Source organism: Podarcis bocagei, assembly GCF_964188305.1.
Source record: "Podarcis bocagei genome assembly, chromosome: 2".
Lineage (NCBI taxonomy): Eukaryota > Metazoa > Chordata > Lepidosauria > Squamata > Lacertidae > Podarcis > Podarcis bocagei.
In genome coordinates this window covers 98318906-98338404 of record NC_138126.1, presented here as the reverse complement: position 1 = coordinate 98338404, position 19499 = coordinate 98318906, and the positions used below count along the sequence as shown (strand labels likewise).

At 46.4% G+C, this 19499-nt stretch overlaps 1 protein-coding gene across 1 annotated transcript; it reads left to right on the top strand.

The window, feature by feature from the left end:
• Positions 1-203: 203 nt before the first annotated feature.
• LOC308580335 (melanin-concentrating hormone receptor 1-like) lies at positions 204-10996 on the top strand. Its single transcript, XM_081181681.1, has 2 exons — positions 204-651; positions 7231-10996. The coding sequence occupies exons 1-2, from the start codon at positions 579-581 to the stop codon at positions 8271-8273; spliced, it is 1116 nt and encodes a 371-aa protein (XP_081037807.1). The 5' UTR covers positions 204-578; the 3' UTR covers positions 8274-10996.
• Positions 10997-19499: the final 8503 nt, after the last annotated feature.

The following is a 19499-nucleotide window of genomic DNA, read 5'->3' as shown; positions in this document are numbered from 1 at the left end:
CCTTGGAAAGCGCTTAAGGATCCTCTCTCTCTCTCTCTCTCTCTCTCTCTCTCTCTCTCTCTCTCTCTCTCTCTCTCTCTCTCTCTGTGTGTGTGTGTGTGCGCGCGCGCGCGGGCGCGCGCACCAATCTGGCTTCTTCCCTGCCGGCTGCAGCCTGCGATTCAGCCTCTGCGAAGGCAGCTAGATGCCGCCTCCAACATACACGCGCACACACGTGCGCCCGCCTCCTAAACGCAGGCTCCGGCTTGACTTCTTATAACGCAGGCTCCGCTCCGATCGCCAGGCGCGCAGACCATCTCCGGCTCTGCAAGCATCCAGACAAGTCGCCCGCAGATTTCTGTGTGATCGGAAGATCGGCTCGTCGATTTCCACCCCCCCAACTTCTCCCAAGTTACTTCGCCCCCCAAAAGCGAGCTCGCTCTGCAGAAGGAAGTGGCCAGACGCCCAGGTGGCTCCGCTGAGCCGTGGCTCAAAGTGGTCAGAGGGCGATGTTGGAGGCTTGAAAAAACACCAGCAAACACCAGCAAAGCCCATCAGCGAGGCGGGCAGGTGTTGGCGTTGTCCTCTTGGGGGAAGAAATGGCCGTAGAGAACTGCTCCGGAGCCTCCTTCCCAATGAATTCTTCTGACTTCCCCGCCAGGAACAGATCAAGTAAGTCAAGGATGGTGGAGGTTTCAAGCTGGATAACTTTTCTTGAGAAAGGTTTCCCGCCCCCCCCTTCTTGTTGCAGGGACAGGTAGCAAAAACCAAATTGGTTCTCTTGCCTGTTCAAAACCTGTCCAAATCCAGCATCTCGCTGCTCTCCGGTCCTTTCCCATTTAGTGTCTCGGTAATGATGGGTGAGCGCTTTTTTTTTTAAGGCAAAACAGATAAATAAAAATGGAAGCGAGTCACTATCAAAGCTTGCCTTACAGAATGGATCGTGGGGTTTAGAGCCTCACTTTTAGGAATGATGTCTGTGCTGCCTGAGCCGCCCACTCCTTGCCTCGCTTCACCCCTACAGTACTTTAGAAAGTGCAACAGGTTGGGGAAATGGCTTCGCTTCAGCACCAGAGGCGGCGGACAACTCCCTCGGTGTGCTCCTTGGTCTTATTGTTCCCGAGGGCGCAGTATTTGCCCCTGCAGAAGTGCCTCAACGGGGAGTGGTGGTGGTGGAGATCATCCAGATGTGGTTGGACCACAACTCCCATCACTATTGGCCATGCTGAGGAGAGTTGTACTTTAGCAACATATGGGGGGTGGCAGAGGTTAGCTGCCCTTGATGTTGGCAACATTCCCTTCTCTAAGTTAATGGGAAATGGCTGAGCAGCATAGGCTGGGGCCGAAGGGATGTTTAATCCAACAACATGTGGAGGGCACCACATAGGCTACCCCTGGTGTGAATGGAATAACGTGGGAGGGGAGCATGGAGTGCCACCTCTTTTTACGGCTTCGGAGGGTTTGTGTCTCCGCTGAACACATGGAGAGCAATAATAGCTCCTTGCAGACTAACAGGAAACAGTCTTAATGAAAAGCATTCATGTCCTGGATTACTCCCTTCAAACAACCCCCAAACCTTTCCGCTGTAGACGCCATCCTCTGTGTTTCATATTAAGAAAAAATTAGCAAGGTTTTCAGCATAATAATAAAGGCTCCTAATCCATTTACCGGCTTGCTTTCAATAGGTTCTTTTAAGATGCAGCAGGTAATGCTTCTGAGGTCATTCAACTGAAAGTAATTTGTTTTGACTGTACAACACAGACCATTCATTTATTGCTCACAAAAGAAATCTCAAGCATACTGACTGATCCAGATATGCGCATAAACTACCTGCAACAAAACAGCAAACCCATAAGCCTTTCACTTTGTGGAGGAGCTCACATTAAAATGAATTTTTAAAATTTTTTATTAAAAATGAGTGGTTTAGGAATTGAATGACTCACACATCTTAATCTCATTAATGCTTTAAGATGTTCATGATGTTTTAAAAACCCATGCAGTTTTCTACTCCTGCTGCTGCTAACTCTGCTGCTGACAACAAACACTCAAGGCACCAGTGACTTACCTTATCTGTAGTGGGAATTGAATATTGTGTCTGATTTAAAGATAGGTAAGATGAGTGCAAAAGGTTGCAATCTGACATATATTTACTCGGGGGTAAGGTTGTGTTCACCAGGAAACAAGTCCCATTGAAACCACCATACTAACTTCTGAGCTTGCTTAAGATTGGATGTTAAGTCCTACTTTCACTTGACTTCTGAGTAAACATCCTTAGCTTCATGCTACAGATTATGTATGGTACTTGATAGCAATAACAGGGTAAAATGGTGTGTGTGGATTTGGCAGGAGAAGAGATTAGCAGTGGTGTGCACACCTTAGACCAGGGCACCACTTGGACTGCCTAAGCAAGCCTGCTGGTATTCAGATACTGAAGATGATACTGTCTTGTTGTCATAGTTGAAGTAAAATTCAATGGCCAATTGGCTTGACTTGTGGTAGAGTGTTGGCAAAAGTGGGAATCTTTCCTTCACGGGCAGCAAAATGCCTTAGGCTAGCCTTGGAGCTGGAAGAGAAACCATGTATGCCATCTTGACTTCAATTAAAAATTAGGGCTGGCACTTGAGGAAAAAGAAAGAAATCTTAGGCTATGTTCACACTCCTGGTTGCTGTGCACTCATTGCATTTCCAGCACTGGGTTTCTAATTCATGTTCAGACTACATTATCCAAAATGCACATGTAACCTGGACTTCGTTATAAGATGCTAGTCTGATGCCCGGTTTCGCAAAGCAGCTTCTCACTGATTGGAGTAAAGACATTCCTACCCCATCAATGGAAGTGACTGAGTGTGGCAGAAGAATGGCCGAACTCAGGGGTGTAGTGCTGTCAGACCTCTGACCCCCAAGTGTGCCTCATCCCATGCATGGGGTGGTGGGTGGGAGTGGGGTGCAGAGTGTAAAGAACACCCTCTGTGCTCACACAGGGGACTCGTGACCAGGTGCATGCCCCCCAAAATTCTGCGTCCAGGGCCACACACACACACACCCAGGCCACCCAAGCTATGGTACTGGTCAAGCTTCATATGCAGACACACCAGTGGAGTATGGTGGTCCTCAGGACTGGTGGGGCAGAAGGAAGAGAGGTCAACAGGAGATGGAGTCAGAACCAGTGATAGGCAGAGCCAAATGATTCCACTGCTGTCCATATTCATCTCCCTCTTGGGTCATACCAAGGCAATATTGAGACTAAGGACGACAAGGCTGAAAGCTGGGGCTGCTCCCTAGCCTGGTTGTCCTAAGGCAGGCAGGTGGGGGCTGGCTGAAGACACACTGATCTTGGTGGGGCAGTGCCCCCCTTGTCCTAATGCCTCCACTGCTACTCGGGAGAAGCCCCCTAACCACAACATTTCTTTTCAAATGCTATATATTTTAATTCATGCTTAAACTGTGTTACACACGTTAAGGAAAACCTCCCCAAAATATGATCTCTACAAAAACAGATTTATACCCAAACAAATAACAATGCACTGTTCCTTCCAAGACCTGGTAAACAGCGGAAACGTTATCCATGAAACTGATGCCAGAGGTCCGTTTCTCCTTTGTATGGTTTCTATATTTTCTTACACCATGTGGCTGCTGTTTCCTCTGCTGTCTCTTGACTCTGTGCCCAGCTCCACCAGCCTTGAGCTAAACACTCTCTCTGCACACCAGATGGCACTGTGGGAAGATGAGGTGACTAGCTACAGTGACTATGTACCTTGCCTTGTGTCATCTGATGAGAGTCACGGGTGCAAAACCTAAGACCCTCTCTGTGTCTTTTGCATCAAGCTGTCACACATGAGCAGTGCAGAAGTTTGGTAGCTTGTTCCCTGGAAGGGCTCCTGCACCTTCAAGAAGTGCTTCACATTCAGAAAGTTAGCAGTTGTTGAAACCAGAGGCCTCTGGAAAACCCACAAGACGACATGAGGGCAACAGCCCTCTTCTACTGTTCCCTACAAACCAGGATTCAGAGGTATAATGTCTCTGATTCATCTTAAAACAGATTTCTCACATCCAAAGCTCTGTAATGTAGAAGAGTGAATTTCAGTTGATCCAGGTTTTCTCAAGAGAAGTAGCACATGTATGATTCTACGAACTGCATCTCACATTTGTGGGTTTCTTTTCCTTTATTGCACTGGAAGCAAGATAAGGCTCCCTTACAGAAGCGCCTGTCCCAATGAGCAGGTCAAGGAGGTTTAAAGCGTTCTTGGAGCATGAATTCCTATTGTGTAATTTTAAATAGGTGGCCCCCAGACAGTCGTCTTCTTTTTTGGCGAGGATGGGTATAAGAATGTCTATTTCACAAAGCTCGCGCAGTGCTTAGAAAAGAAAACCTCAAGATCTCGGAAGAACTTGTCTGGCCTTGAGCATTGAGTGCCTTGAATTGGGGAAGGAGGAAAGTATTTGCTGCTCAGTGTCTGCAAAATATCTCCAGCTAGACCTGCTTTGCAAATCCAGGCTCTTCAGGCAGAAAGATCTTAAATGAACGGCTGAGGTTTGAACATCTCTCTGCTTCCTTAGTCTCAATTTCGAGGGCTTCCAGACTGGGACCAAATATTGCACAGTTTGTGCTGTGTTCCTGAAGTTGTTCAGGTTTCCAGCTGATGAACTGTTCCCAATAATCTCTGGTATTCATGGAAAACAAGGTAGGGGAGCCACAGAAATATGCTGTCACCCAGTAGGTGAGAAGGTGATTGAATATGGGTGGGTCGAGTACAAAAAGGTGGCTGTGAATTAATCCCTCCTGACTTCAGGCAATAAGAAGGCTAGGAAACAGTGTTGGGTATGACTGGAGAGTTAATCATACCATCAAACTGCAGTAATGAGCCCTGGGGCACTTCCCCTGGATTAATAACTAGCTGGGAAAGAGTGACTGCAGTTCACGCACAACTGAAATGAGGCCCCATTAAGTCTGAGAAGGCAATTAAGCCTCCTAGAAATGAACTGTGCCAATGTTTGTCTTTTGTTTATGCCTTGAATTTGACAAGGGAGGGAAATGCCTACAAGGGGAAGTGGGGGTGTACTGTTTCATTTTGGATGGATGACTCATCATATAAACATCTGGATAGCTTGAAATATCCATTCAAAAATTAATACCTGTCCATCACTCAGATACACTCTGTCTGGTCCCCTTCGTCTTAAAACCAAGAAGTGATAAAACACAGAGCTCTCCTCCCCCCTTTTTTTTCCTTTTGCAGAGTGTCTTAATCTTTAGCAAACGCTCAGGTTTTCCTGCTTTGACACAAGGCAGGCGGGCAACAGGCTATTAGAATTGCCAACTTCCTCTCTCTCTCCGACTGGAAGAAATTCAGCAAGGCAATGCTTTCCCCATCGCTGCATCTCCATGCTGGGGAAAGCTTAACCTAATCAAATTTCTGTTTATCATGAAACTGTTAAAAACACAGGAGCCCTGTTAGGGTGGAAAAGTGGGCAACCACTTTCTATGAAATGTTTAGGAAGAGAAAGACTGCACCTGTAAATTCCATGTTGTGTGGTATCTAAAGAAGGAAAGGTCCACACAATGAGGTTCCTGGCAAAGTCCCTGGCAGGGAAGTCACCAAAGCACCATTATACCCATTGCAGGCTAGATTCTGCTCCCTTGACAACAGTTATTTGCATAAAATTTGCTGCTTGAGCATATTCTTCTATGCCAGGGATGGGGAACCTGTGACTCTCCTGATATTGTTGGATCCCCAGCTTCCATCAGCAACCATGGCCAATCTTATCATCTTATCTTATCTTATCTTATCTTATCTTATCTTATCTTATCTTATCTTATTGTTGCATCTATAACTCACCTTCTTCTCGAAGGAGCTCAGAGTAGCATACTGGCTCCCCCACCCTCATTTAATCCCCACAACAACCCTGTGAGGTAGGTTAGGCTGAGAGGAAGTGACTGGCTTCATGAGTGAGTGGGGATTCCAACCCTGATCTCCCAGGTCCTAGCACAACACTCTGACCATTACACCACACTGGCCAATGGTTTGGGATGATGGGAGTTGTAGTCCAGCAACATCTGGAAGGCAACAGGTTCCCCATCACTGTCCATTCCCTATTCCATCGGTGCTCACCACAGCTTCCATTTTCAGTAAATGACCAGATCATGTGGAAAGGATGGCAGAGTTGTAGCCCACTAGTAGAGCATCTGAGGTCCCGGGTCCAATCCCCGACATCTTTAGGTATGGCTGGAAGGGACCCTTGTCCGAAATCCTGGAAAGCTGCTGCCCATCAGTTTAGAGTAGACAACATTGAGCAAGATAGACCAATGGTCTGACTTGGTGTCAGAGAGTTCCCTGTGTTCCTGCTCCTTTCATAGCTGTGTAGAGCTGTCTTTTCATGACAGATTTGGTGGAGGAGAGGGAGGGAAGAGATAATAAACTGCACTCATTTGTAATTGCCTCTTCACAACTAGTAATGCTATAGGAGTGCTTCCTCCTTTGCATCCAGCCGCCTAAGTCATGAATAGAGCTGAGGCGATTTGGAAACTTTAGGTGCCAAAGCCCTGCCGTCCTTGACAGTGCAGATACTGAGCAGCGATATTTTTAGAAGTCACGTGGAATTAACAAGCTAGCTTCACATCATGTAACAACGATGTGAAGAGATATTGCCCTCACATCATACTTGCGGACTTCCCAAAAGGTATCTGGTTGTGGGAAACAAGATGGCGGACTAGATTAACTTGTAGTCTGATGAAGTGGGTCTGCTCTTCTGTTCTGACACGTGTAGCTTAGGTCTTAAATGTATGGAGCTCACAAATTGGCCCTTCCTGTTAGGAAACAGAAGGCCGGCTGTCCAAACAAATATCGCCTCAGAGGGCTACAAAGTGCAAGGACACTCACTATTCTTTTTTATATATATAATTTTTATCAATTTCAACATACCAATTATTATACATTCCACAGAACTTCACATCTTATACAATCTTTTTGGACTTCCATCAGCACCTCTGATGATCCACCATTTTTATCATTTCTTCTGCATTTCTTAAATTCCTATTGCCTTTAATTATCTTAACTCACATTCCACCTCTTTAACCATTTTTGCAATAATTCAAATAATTTACCTCACAAAACTTCTTGCAAACCTACAAACGTAATCTGGTCATCACAATTACTTTTCAAATAGTCCGTAAATTTACACCAGTCTTCTGTGAATCTCTGGTAGGACATTCACTATTCTCTCTCTCTCTCTCTCTCTCTGGCTTGTTTTTGGCAGTGGTGGAAAGGCCGACTCCCTACACCAATGTGATCATGCCGAGTTTGTTCGGCATCATTTGCTTCCTTGGCATCGTTGGAAACCTCATTGTGATCTACACCATTATCAAGAAGAAGAAGCTGAGGTGCAAACAGACAGTGCCCGACATCTTCATCTTCAACCTCTCCATTGTGGACCTGCTTTTCCTGCTGGGCATGCCTTTCCTCATCCACCAACTCCTTGGCAACGGGGCCTGGTATTTTGGAGCTCCTTTATGCACCATCATCACCGCTCTGGACACCAACAGCCAGATCACCAGCACCAACATCCTGACAGTCATGACCTTGGACCGTTACCTGGCCACCGTCTATCCTCTGAAGTCCACTTACGTCCGGACGCCGTGTGTGGCAGCCTTAGTGATTGGCCTGGTGTGGCTCCTCTCTCTCCTGACTATCATCCCAGTGTGGATGTACGCGGGGCTGATGCCTTTGGAGGATGGGAGTGCCCGTTGTGCCCTTTTGCTTCCCAACCCGGAGACTGATATTTACTGGTTCACCATCTACCAGTTCATGCTGGCTTTTGCCATCCCACTGTTCATCATCTGCGTGGTCTACTTTAAGATCCTCCAGCATATGGCTACCACTGTGGTGCCCTTGCCCCAGAGGAGCCTCCGGGTACGTACCAAGAAGGTCACCCGAATGGCAGTTGCCATCTGCTCTGCCTTCTTCATTTGCTGGGCGCCCTTCTACATCCTTCAGCTAGTGCATCTCGGCATAGACACCCCTTCCGTGGCCTTCTTCTATGCCTACAACTTTGCCATCAGCTTGGGCTATGCCAACAGTTGCCTCAATCCCTTCCTCTACATTGCCCTGAGCGAGACCTTCAAGCGCCAATTCATGGTGGCCATTCGTCCGGCCAAGGAACAGTTCCGGGTCAACAACAACAACAACAGCACAACAGAAGCCAGCGTGTGCCTGAAGCTTGCCCCAGAATCCACCCAGCAGACTCAGTTTCTGGAGGACTTTTCTCCGCACTCGTTGCCTGTGACGGTTGCCGTTCACTGAGGACTCCGTTAGTCCTGTAGCTACGAGACTACGAAAACCTTTTCCTTTACAATGCTGCAAGGGATGGTGGGCAGGTGGACTGATTGGGGCCGGTACTGTCATTAGGCAAGCTGAGGAGGTGATGGAGGCTTTCCGTGTAGGTGAACTTTCCTCTGATACTTGGTGAGAGATTGCCAGTAACTGCAAAGTATGCAAAAGCAACCACCCCAGTTTGCAAGAAACCTAGGGATGAGTCAGAAGAAGGCATGATGATGAAGCCAAAATGATCAGTTGAACAGCAAATGGACAAGGGTATGCAAATAGTATGAAAGCACAACAACTTCCTGCCTTCAATGGAGCTGAGTAACTTCTGTCTAACGCAGGATAACCAGCATAAAAAAATACACTGGCCATAACCAATTATTAAGCAAAGAGTCAAGCAAGTGGAGATTCATTTTCTGTGTCCATGGCAGTATGAACCACAAACAAATAATGTCCTATCTCCTGCACTGTAACACCTCATACAATGCCCATTGTCTGGAGAAGTGCCAAGAAAGACTTGGGTGAACATAAGGAAGGATCACACCTTGCCCAAGGATGGAGTAAGGAAAGGCATTAAGGGCCTGTCAGTAATTCCTGGCGTCACTCACTGAAGAAGGTGAATGGCAGCAGGCTTCAACTTCAGAGTCTTCTTAGGAGTCATTCAGTCATGTGACCACTGGAGGCTGCTCCTGAATCTCAACAGTGGTGGGGATGCAGTTATGGGGAAATCTCAGCCTCTTGGTTTCTCCCTTTGACACAGCTGCTGCAGAGCTTCTGACCACAAAAAGTGGGGCAATCCTGCTCTTTGCTGCGTATACTAATAAAGGAGTGTTGCCACTTCTGTGTAGAAGGGATGAATAACTTGCCAGCATTAGGGCTGTTGTACCTTGAACAGTCAAAAGATACAAGACCCCAAATGCTTCAACAGATGCCATTTGTTTTGTCACAGTCCTGAACGACTTTGAAGAATTGTTCCTGGCAAAATTCCCTCATTGTCTTTGTAACTATTATGCTGTCGCTGCATCGTCCCAACCCAAACCATCACCTATGGTTCTGTGATGAGTAGAAAGACGATGAAACTCAGCTAAGCTCTTTTTCTTTCTTTTGCAAAGGTTTAACAGCTTCTTGAAGTCAAGCTGGGGTCTACTGAATAAAAATAACAACAAACCCTCAGCATTTGGTGTGCATAAAAGTGCTTACAGAGAAAGGGGTCTTTTGGGGAGGTGGACTCAGAAAGAATGATTGCATGCATCTGACCAACATTGCCAGTTTTTCAACCAGCATCTGGAGCTGTGTGTTTTGAAAGAGCTTGAGATTGTTCAGAAATTGGCAGGTGAAGTTTTTCACAGGGTGGAGGAGCTCATTTTATAAGGTTCTAGTGGCTGCAGGTCAAGTAGCCAGTACAGAAACAGCAGCCGGTTGGGAAAAGTGGCAATCCCATGCCCAAGAACCACAAGCTACAAGGATGCTGGAGACAACTAGTCCAACCGGAAGTTCAATCCTAACCATGTCTATAGGTGCAAACCAGGAAGCCAGAGGTGGGTGCCCCTTTTTACAATGCTCCCCATCATTCATCAATTTATCCCCTTTCAATTAAATCGTGCAGTCAGCAGTGAAGAAAAAGCTACTGCTTGCTAGCAACTTCAAAGAGGGTTTTGGGAACTATTTAATTGCCTTTTCTCGACTTTTCTCAAACCTCAGGTGGCTAAATGCAGCTCTGATAAGTCACATCACACTGAACCAGACAGTTTATCGTTAAGGCTCAATCCAGGACTCATTAGCAGCTCTGGCAAAGCTTGTGTGGAGCCAGTGTGGTGTAGTGGTTAAGAGCGGTAGTCTTGTACTCTGGGGAACCGGGTTCGATTCCCTGCTCCTCCACATGCAGCTGCTGGGTGACCTTGAGCTAGTTACACTTCTCTGAAGTCTCTCAGCCCCACTCACCTCACAGAGTGTTTGTTGTGGGGAAGGAAGGGAAAGGAGATTGTTAGCCACTTTGAGACTCCTTAGGGTAGTGATAAAGCAGGATATCAAATCCAAACTCTTCTTCTTCTTGTCTGGATGGTTTGTGCAGCGGTGGAGCATATGCCTGCGCTGGCCAGTGCGGGGACGATCCTGAGGGGGGTGGGGCACAGAGGGTGCCCTCCCACATGCCACATTTCAGGGTAGGAGAGGGGCAGGGAAGCTGCTGCTCACTCTCCTCTACTCTCTGCAGCCGGGTCAGATATTACCCGGCAACAGAGCTCCTGTGGTCAGGTTTGCCTCACCATGGCTGAGGAGGGCTGCTCTCTGCTGCTGGGTCAGAAGAGCTGCTGCCGCCGGATGCGAGGTGTGCTGCCCACTTGCCTGCCATTTTGTCACCCCCCCCCCTTAGTCATGACACCCGGGGCAGGCTGCACCCCCCTTCCTACGCCTCTGGGTTTGTGCTACAGTCTTTTTTCCCTGCCTGATCAGAAATGAGGGAAGAAATGAGATGATGAATGCAGGAAAAATACAGTGCAGTTATGTAAATATAAATTGTTAAGTGTCGTTTGCTGATGTAACATGCTGAAAATGGGAGCTTACATGAGCAACGTTATGTTTTGAGCATGTATTTGAAGAATAAAGGAATTCAGAAATTCTGCTTTGTTCAAAATCCCAATTCTTTTTCGGAACCACCCTGTTTAGGGAAGCTTTAAATTTTTGATGCATTACTGTATTTAAATATTTTGTTGGAAGCCACCCAGAGTGGCTTGGGAAGCCCAGCCAGATGGGCGGGGTATAAATAATAAAACATTATTATTATTATTATTATTATTATTATTATTATTATTATTATTATTATTATTATTCCCAATATATATTGAGGGGTTTATACACTGTCCTTCAATAAAATTGCCAAAGCAGCTTACAAAACACATGAATAACATTTACTGCACAGTGCAAGATAACAGAATTTATACAACCTTCCATAAAGGAATCACTACTCACTATTTTAGTGTTGTTCTTGCATTACAAAAGGTATAAAAACACACACACACAAATATAAAACACGCAAAAATAAATAAATACTAAAACAATAAAAGAACATGAACAGCATCAAGCAACAATAAACCAAGTTGTGATAAAACACAACTGAGGTAAAAGGCCTGAGAAAATTATAAAAGGCCTTTGCATGGTGTCAAAATGGCATCAAGGGAGATGGCAGGTAAGCCTCCCTGGGCAGACCATTCCACAACCAGGGTGCCACCACTGACAAGACGCTTCCCTCAGTCGCTCTTTACAGAACCAGAGTTCTTGCAACCATACAAACATTACCAACAGCAACAACAACAACCAAAAAAATCAAAAAAGAAAGAAAGGAAAACCCTGAGGTATGCAGACAGAACTGAGGGGAAACAGATTGCTTTTCAAAAATTGCGAATACTGCCACACATTAATTAAAGGTGCATCCTGTGGTGTTAGCGACATCTCAACTCAGTGCCTACAAGGCATTTTCACTTAATGAAGAAAGCACAGAAGAGACAACATAAGCAGTGGATTACGCTGCTCCACTGCTGTGAAGGAATCCCATGAGAGAGATTCAGAAGTCTAAAGCAGCTTGTTAAACAACGATCTGCGGATGCAGGGATGGATTTGTTGTACTGGAACATTAATGTCATGTCCTCATGTCCCCAGGCACACACCTGCAGCAGCCACAGCAACCGAGCATGGCCAGAGACTGGTTGGGAACCAGTTGTATCCCTCACTTGATTAAAAGTGGGGTTCAACTATATTCTGCTATTAAGCCTTTACTGAAGCTTGCTGTCCTAGTGATCATCGGTTTGCAGCTTTGTTGATGAGATTGCCAATAGGTCTGGGCCTGGGTATACAACAGAGTTTGTTTGTTTGTTTGTTTAAGATCAAGCCCTCCTTGGAGAAAGCAATTCTCAGTTCTTACAGAATTGTGCTATGTATGAAAAATTGCCTCAGAAATAAAGTAAAAGCAAACCAGTACCGAAAGCTGCATTACACTTCGATTTTTGACAATGCAACCCAAGACACGGTTTTCCAGGAAATAAGAAAAATGCATATCGATCATTTAAAATAGAAAAGAAGTTTGGTACATTGGGTACTACCTAAGTACTTCCCAACCCATAGCCTGGTTATTTTATAATTAATTTATTAATTTGCAACATTTCAGGCTCACAAAAGCCACCCCTCCCCCCGAAAAAACCTAGCTCAGAAAGCATGATTTAAACACAAAGAACCAAAATAAAACCATCAGCTATTGATTGATGTCTCGTAATGTGTTTCTTCTAATGTTGTACTGAGACCTTTTGATAAAGGGTGGTATATCAATTTAATAAACAACAACATCAACATCAACTTAAAAAATAACCGAGACACCATAACAGCATCATCATAAGGCAGTTACTCTGAGGATCAAACCATTTCAGAAAGCATATTTAAAATAAAAGCTTTGACGGCGTTTCTGAAGGTGTGTTGGAAAGGGGGATGGACGGGCTCCTTGAGGGAGAGCACTTCAGAGTGAAGGTGCCACCACTGAGAAATCCTTGCCCCGACATTCTCACCAAGATGGTAGTGGGACATGGAGCAGTTACACCAGAGCTGGTGAACCCGTGGCCCTACAAATGTTCCTGGACTACCTCTCCCATCATCTCTGATGGTTGGCTGTCCTGGCTGAGTCTAATAGGATTTATGAGTCCAGCAACATCTGGGTACAGTATATTTAAATAAGAGATGTGTAAAGAGCCTCTCCCCTATTTAACAGCGGAGGTAGTGCTGTTATGTCTTGCTTGTGGGCTTCCCACAGGCATCTGGTTGGTCCCTGTGAGAACAGGATGCTGAAGTTGATGGGCCATTGGCCCAATTCAGAAGTTCTCTTCTGGGATAGCTCAGCTGGTAGAACATGAGACTCATGATCTCAGGGTCGTGGGTTTGAGCCCCATGTTGGGCAAAAGATTCCTGCGTTGCAGAGGGTTGCAGTAGGTGACCCTTGTAAAGGTAAAGGTAAAGGTAAAGGGACCCTTGACCATTAGGTCCAGTCGTGGCTGACTCTGGGGTTGCGGCACTCATCTCGATTTATTGGCTGAGGGAGCCGGTGTACAGCTTCCAGGTCATGTGGCCAGCATGACTAAGCTGCTTCTGGCGAACCAGAGCAGTGCATGGAAACGCCGTTTACCTTCCCGCCGGAGCGGTACCTACTTATCTACTTGCACTTTGATATGCTTTCAAACTGCTAGGTAGGCAGGCACCGCGTAGTGGGGATTCGAACTGTGACCTTCTGATCGGCAAGTCCTAGGCTCTGTGGTTTAACCCACAGCGCCACCCGTGTCCCGATGACCCTTGTAGTCCCTTCCAACTCTACAGTTCTATGCATCTATGAGCATTTCAGCAGGAGTGCCTACATTGGTGATGAGCGTCCCTCTATTAAAGCAGCAGAAGCCCAGACTTCTTTCAACCCACAATCAGCTCTCATGCTTAACTGTCCCGAGCGAATTATTGTTCTGAAACCCTCCCTATGTTGGTGTCTACAGTCTTGTTCCGGGTGCAGCCAACACGCTGTCCCCGTTCACTTCTGAAGATTGTGACTGATGGGGAACTCTTGACAGTGCCAGCAATAACAAGCTCCTTGTTGGGTGTGATGGATATTCCATTTCTCCCTGGGTCTGGGGGCATTATTCACACTAAAGTATATTACTCATCCTTCTGGCAGGCTTGTAATGAGAGGCATCCTTCTACTTCTTGCCTCCTCCCACTGTGGATTTCAGATGGTAGGTGAAAAGCTTGCTCCCGTGAATTCTGCATCATAATGCCCCAATCAAAATAATCACTGCTCTTACGTAAAACTGTGCCTAATCAGATATGCATTGTGTTACTACAGCGAATGTACATTCCCCCCCCTAACAAAAGGGAAAGGGGATATCAGGACCACAAATGCTTTCAGCGAGAGAATCTGTAGCCAGTCAAGCTCAGCATAAGCAATAAAATACCACATTTCCCTGCTTCCATATCCTCCAGCATTTCTCCAATGAAAACAGGGATGTCCTACTCAACAAGAAAAATAATTTTATTATTTATAGCCCACCCATCTGACTGGGTTGCCTCAGCCATATTAGGTGGCTTCCAACATACACAAAAACATAATAAAACATTAAACATTAAAAAAACTTCTCTATACAGGCCTGCCTCCAGATATCTTTTAAAGGTTGTATAGTTACTTCTTATTTGCTTGGGGGTTGCATAACTCCATACCCTCTGATGAAAATAGGGGCGTCCTAAGTTAAAGCGGGGCATTCCAGGATCAAATCAGAAACTGGGGTGTCTTATGTAAATCTGTCCCTGGAAAATAGAGACACTTGGGGGGGGCTGCGCTTCTCATTCTAGTTTTGAGAAAAATGGAGTTTCTGAGAGGATTTGGGCACTAAGAAAGCTCAGTGTGGGAAAGTGTGCAAACTGTGTACAGGTGTCATGCGTGGTGACCCCCCCCCCCCCGGTATCACTACATGAACACATCTTGTGCATTAGGGTTGCCAACTTTAAAACTAGCATTTGAAGCTGTGCCTTTTAACAGCAGCCGGGTCAACAGCAATGAGCAGGTGATAATAACTGTCTCAGAGGGGAGTGCTAGAAAAGGTGCAGAAAAGGGTAACCAAAATTAGAGGGGAGTGAGGCCTGAACCAACTTCCTTTGAGAAAAGATTACACTTAGTGACTGCAGCAGGATGCAATATGTTTACAAAACTATACATGGTGGGGAGAAGGTGAACAGAGGAGAGTATTTCTCCCTTTTTTGTAACAATAACATGTCAGCCGCATCCTCAGTGCCCAGAAGGCAGTCAGACAGCGAATCTGTCCGTTCCCCCAATTTGTACTGCATATTTTCCCCAAACCCACAGCGATCTCAAATGCTCACTCGCTGTGACTCACAGCTGTTCTCCGCCCATCATTTAGGGGGTACAGTCTATAATAAACTGTCTCCGCAATGTTTGATTACAATGTAATGCCTGTGGTCTCGGTTTGTAGCTTAGATTGCCTCGGGCAATTGCTTCCATACTCGGGAAGCTTCCAGCAAGTCTGACATCCCTCTTGCTCCCTTGCCAACTTGTGTACATCCACGCATAACTAACATGCTAATGAAAAGCCACTTTGCAATCATTAATTTGGTAAAGGAAAACAGCGTATATGCACTCATACCCCCTGCTTGCAGAATTGCAAAACAAAACACAGCGGTCCTGTAAATAAATTGAGCTGCCAAGTCATTTGCTAATCCTAAATGCTGAAGGGTCCAAATGCACCAACAGGATTGCATTCCCACCATTCAGTTCTAGCAGGTCTGCTATGGCAGCCAAACCTCACTTAAGATGCAAGCTCTTGAGTTTTTCCTGCTGGGTTCAAGGATTTTGAGCTGAGAATTACGCATCAACAGGCACCAACCACTCCAGGGACGTGGGTGGCGCTGTGGGTAAATCACAGAGCCTAGAGCTTGCCGATCAGAAGGTCGGCAGTTCGAATCCCCATAATGGGGTGAGCTCCTGCCCACCTAGCAGTTTGAAAGCATGTCAAAGTGCAAGTAGATAAATAGGTACCGCTCTGGCGAGAAGGTAAACGGTGTTTCCGTGCACTGCTCTGGTTCGCCAGAAGCAGCTTAGTCATGCTGGCCACATGACCCGGAAGCTGTACACCTGCTCCCTCGGCCAATGAAGCGAGATGAACACCGCAACCCCAGAGTTGTCCACAAATGGACCTAATAGTCAGGGGTCCCTTTACCTTTACTTTACCAACCACTCTAGGCAAACCTACACCATATATTTAAAGTGCATTCAAAACACATTACGTCCTCCAAAGAGTCCTGGGAACCGTAGTTTATGAAAGGTGCTGGGGATTGTAGTTTTGTGAATGGAAACTACCAGTTCCCATGATGTGTCAGGGCTGGAGTCAGGCCACCATTAATAACACGTTGTAAAGAGAGAGCACTAATTGAGTCACTCACTGCAAGGGAGAATTCAGCAGCTGAGACTCAATGCAGCAGTGTGATACTGTAGGTGCTGGTCTTTGTCATCTGTTGCTGTGAATTCTATAAGGTGCGGATGAGCAAATTACACAGGAAGAGCGAATGCTGCAACTTCAAATCAGACACAGAGGCAGAGAAAGGGGTAAAGTGGGAATGATTCACTGGCAAACCCCCACGCTAGTGAAAGTTGTTTAGGTTTGGTGATGGAGGCATTGATTTGTTTTGTATTGAGGCAGATAATGCGTCTGTCTAGTCCAGCAGGGAACTGCATCTTAAAACTGCATCATCCAGCTATACTTATTTAATAATCTCTGTGCCCATTTTCTCAAGACGTGTACCATCTGTTGATGTGCAGCGTGAGTCTCCTATTACTGATTCAGAGAACTGGCTCCCTTCCTGACCCAGTAACTCTTGCTTAAGAAGGACCTGAGTAACTGGCTCTCCTCTTCCCATGTGGTTCTGGAACACCAGATGTGACCACAGAGGCAACACAGGACCATGTGGGCAGAGCTAGCTTGTCAGCTGACCGTTGCTGAGATGCGAGGGAGAGCGATGATTGGGTGGGATGAAAGACCCACACAGTTGAGCCAACCCATGTAGTTTCTAGCTTCTAAACATGATTGCAATGGCATAGGAAGAAATGTTTGAAGGGGCATTAAGACCATCTTGGCTGTGGTGGGATACATGCATTGCCTTCCAAAAGCCCCAGGTTCCTGCCTGAAACCTTGAAGAGTCACTGCTGGTCAGTGACAACAATACTGAACTAGGTGAACCATTGATCAGACTCAGTACAGTGGTACCTCGGGTTACAGACGCTTCAGGTTACAGACACTTCAGGTTACAGACTCCGTTAACCCAGAAATAGTACCTCAGATTAAGAACTTTGCTTCAGGATGAGAACAGAAATCGCACGGCGGCAGCGGGAGGCCCCATTAGCTAAAGTGGTACCTCAGGTTAAGAACAGTTTCAGGTTAAGAACGGACCTCCAGAACTAATTAAGTTCTTAACCCGAGGTACCACTGTATAAGGACGCTTCCTATGCTCAGGTCACCACTGACTGATCTTTCCTCTGTGTGTGGGTGTTTTGTCTTGTTTTTTAAATCCACCGCTTATCTGAAGTTAGAGCAATCAAAGCTAGTGGTCCACTTCCCCAAAGTAACCATCTCCAAAAGCCCAGGGGGTGCACATTAACCTGAACCCCACCAATTGCTATATAACAGGCATGTCCAACTCCCAAGAGACTGTGATCTACTCTCAGTATAAAAAAACTGGCAGTGATCTACCCATTGTCATTGGAGGGAGGAGGTGTTGGAATGCGTCCAGTGAGACGGGGGCAATTGGCAGGCTCCCAGCTGGCTCCAGCCCACCAGCCGGCAGCCAGACCTTTAGAGACTGAGCACGCAAGCCAGCAGAGATAAGAACTCTTTGCAACAGGAGTGGCAGACAGAGGCTGTGTAAAGCGTATTTATAAGCATTTTATTCAGCAACAGGACAAAGGAAAAACATGTCTGCTCCCCTTCGTGTCCAAGCAAAACAGCATAAGCAAATGCTATACACAATGGAAGTTCCCAGCAGGCTGTGCTGGAAGTAAACAGACATGTGACATACAACAATCCACACATCATTGCTGTCAACGTTTCCCTTTTTTAAAGGGAAATTCCCTTATTCCAAATAGGATTTCTCGCAAGAAAAGGGAAAAGTTGACAGCTATGCCATACATCTGTTTTAAGGTGGAACGGAACACCATAATCCTAACAGGAGGAGTGTGCATGGGGTGGGTGGATTGCCCAGAGTTGTTGAGCTTTTTTGGAAAGTATTGCACAGAGTTTTTTAGCTTTCCCCCCTTAACTTTTTGTACCTGATAAGGATCGCGCGATCTACCAGGATCAGCCAGGGATCTACTGGTTGGACATCCCTGCTATATAAGAAATAACCCGACCGACCAATAACACTGCAGGGAGGCAGCCACCTTTGCACCCAGCTGATAATGTCTGTCTGGATTAGGTTTGTCTTTGGAGAGACATTTGGGTCTATTTAAAGAAGAGCGTCTGCTCGAGGATCCGTGTTCTTTTATCTCTCTGCCTTTTCATGTAATAGAAGCAAGTGCATCTATCTCTTCTGACAAATCTTGGAGAAGTGCATGCAACCAGGAGCTGGGCCTTCTTCTTTCTCCACGGGAGATGCTGAGCAGTGAATCAAAGACTCACACACACACAAAATATGCACTCTGAGCCAGCAGTACTTTACATAATAATGGGGAAATGGCAGGGGGGAAGCTTTTACTTTAATACCCTATACTATTATTATTTTTTAATATACTGCAGATATTTTAAAATTAAGAAAGTAACATTTTGACCTTTTAATACTTGATCGTTTATCTGGCTGAGGTGGAGATGCTTTCTGACACTCAGCCAGTCCAGACCTAGAAATCTGTTTTAGCAGCCATTGTGCAAACAATAATAGGCACATCCCAGCCATAGTTAAGCACTTTCACTGGTTTTCAATGGAAAGAGAGTGAAGCATGTGCCCCATTCTTCTGCGTTGAAACCGAGGGATGCGGAGCTTGGGCTGGACCACATCTAATCTTGTGCAGTGCAGTGGTTAAAGTGGTGTCTTCTTCCTATTCCTGCTACATTTGGAAACAAAGGCTCAGTGTGCACCAGAGATGTTCTGGTGAGTCATAGGATACTGCACTGCACTGCTGTTTTTGGGTCTTTTCTCTCCAGGTTTCTCTTCATAGACAAACACAGTGTGATGACCTGGGATTCAGACTCGGAAGCTGAACCTGAGGGATCCCAGCCTGCACAGGATTCCCCGCCTCCGGAACCAGCTGAGCCGGGGCTGAGGCATGAGCCTGAAGGGTCCGGCATGTGCTGGAACCTCAGGTGCAGGCATCAGCTGAGTCTGCTCTGGCTCCTGAGGTGATGGAGGACCCATTGCCTGCAGGTGCTCCACTCTCAGCCCCGTCAGGGGAAGCTGAGGTTGCCTCTGGGTCCGGTAACCCTCCAGCCTCTCCTGAGCTGCAGAGGCTCAGGGCAGAGAGGTGGAGGGAACTAAGTTCCCACAGGAGGAGTGCTCACCTCCAGGCCAGGAGAGGCGAGTCACCAGAGGATTGGGGCCGCCCTATGCCTCGGGGCAGATAAAAGCCGGCCAGCCCCAGTCCCAAGTTGCGGGAGCAACATTGTTGGTTGCTAGTTCCTGCCTGAACCCTGT

Bases quoted from the DNA above. Each gene is read 5' to 3' on its own strand.
- LOC308580335 (XM_081181681.1), top strand. From the start codon at position 579: ATGGCCGTAGAGAACTGCTCCGGAGCCTCCTTCCCAATGAATTCTTCT. The intron at 652-7,230 runs GTAAGTCAAGGA...TGTTTTTGGCAG, and splicing joins CCCCGCCAGGAACAGATCAA to TGGTGGAAAGGCCGACTCCC.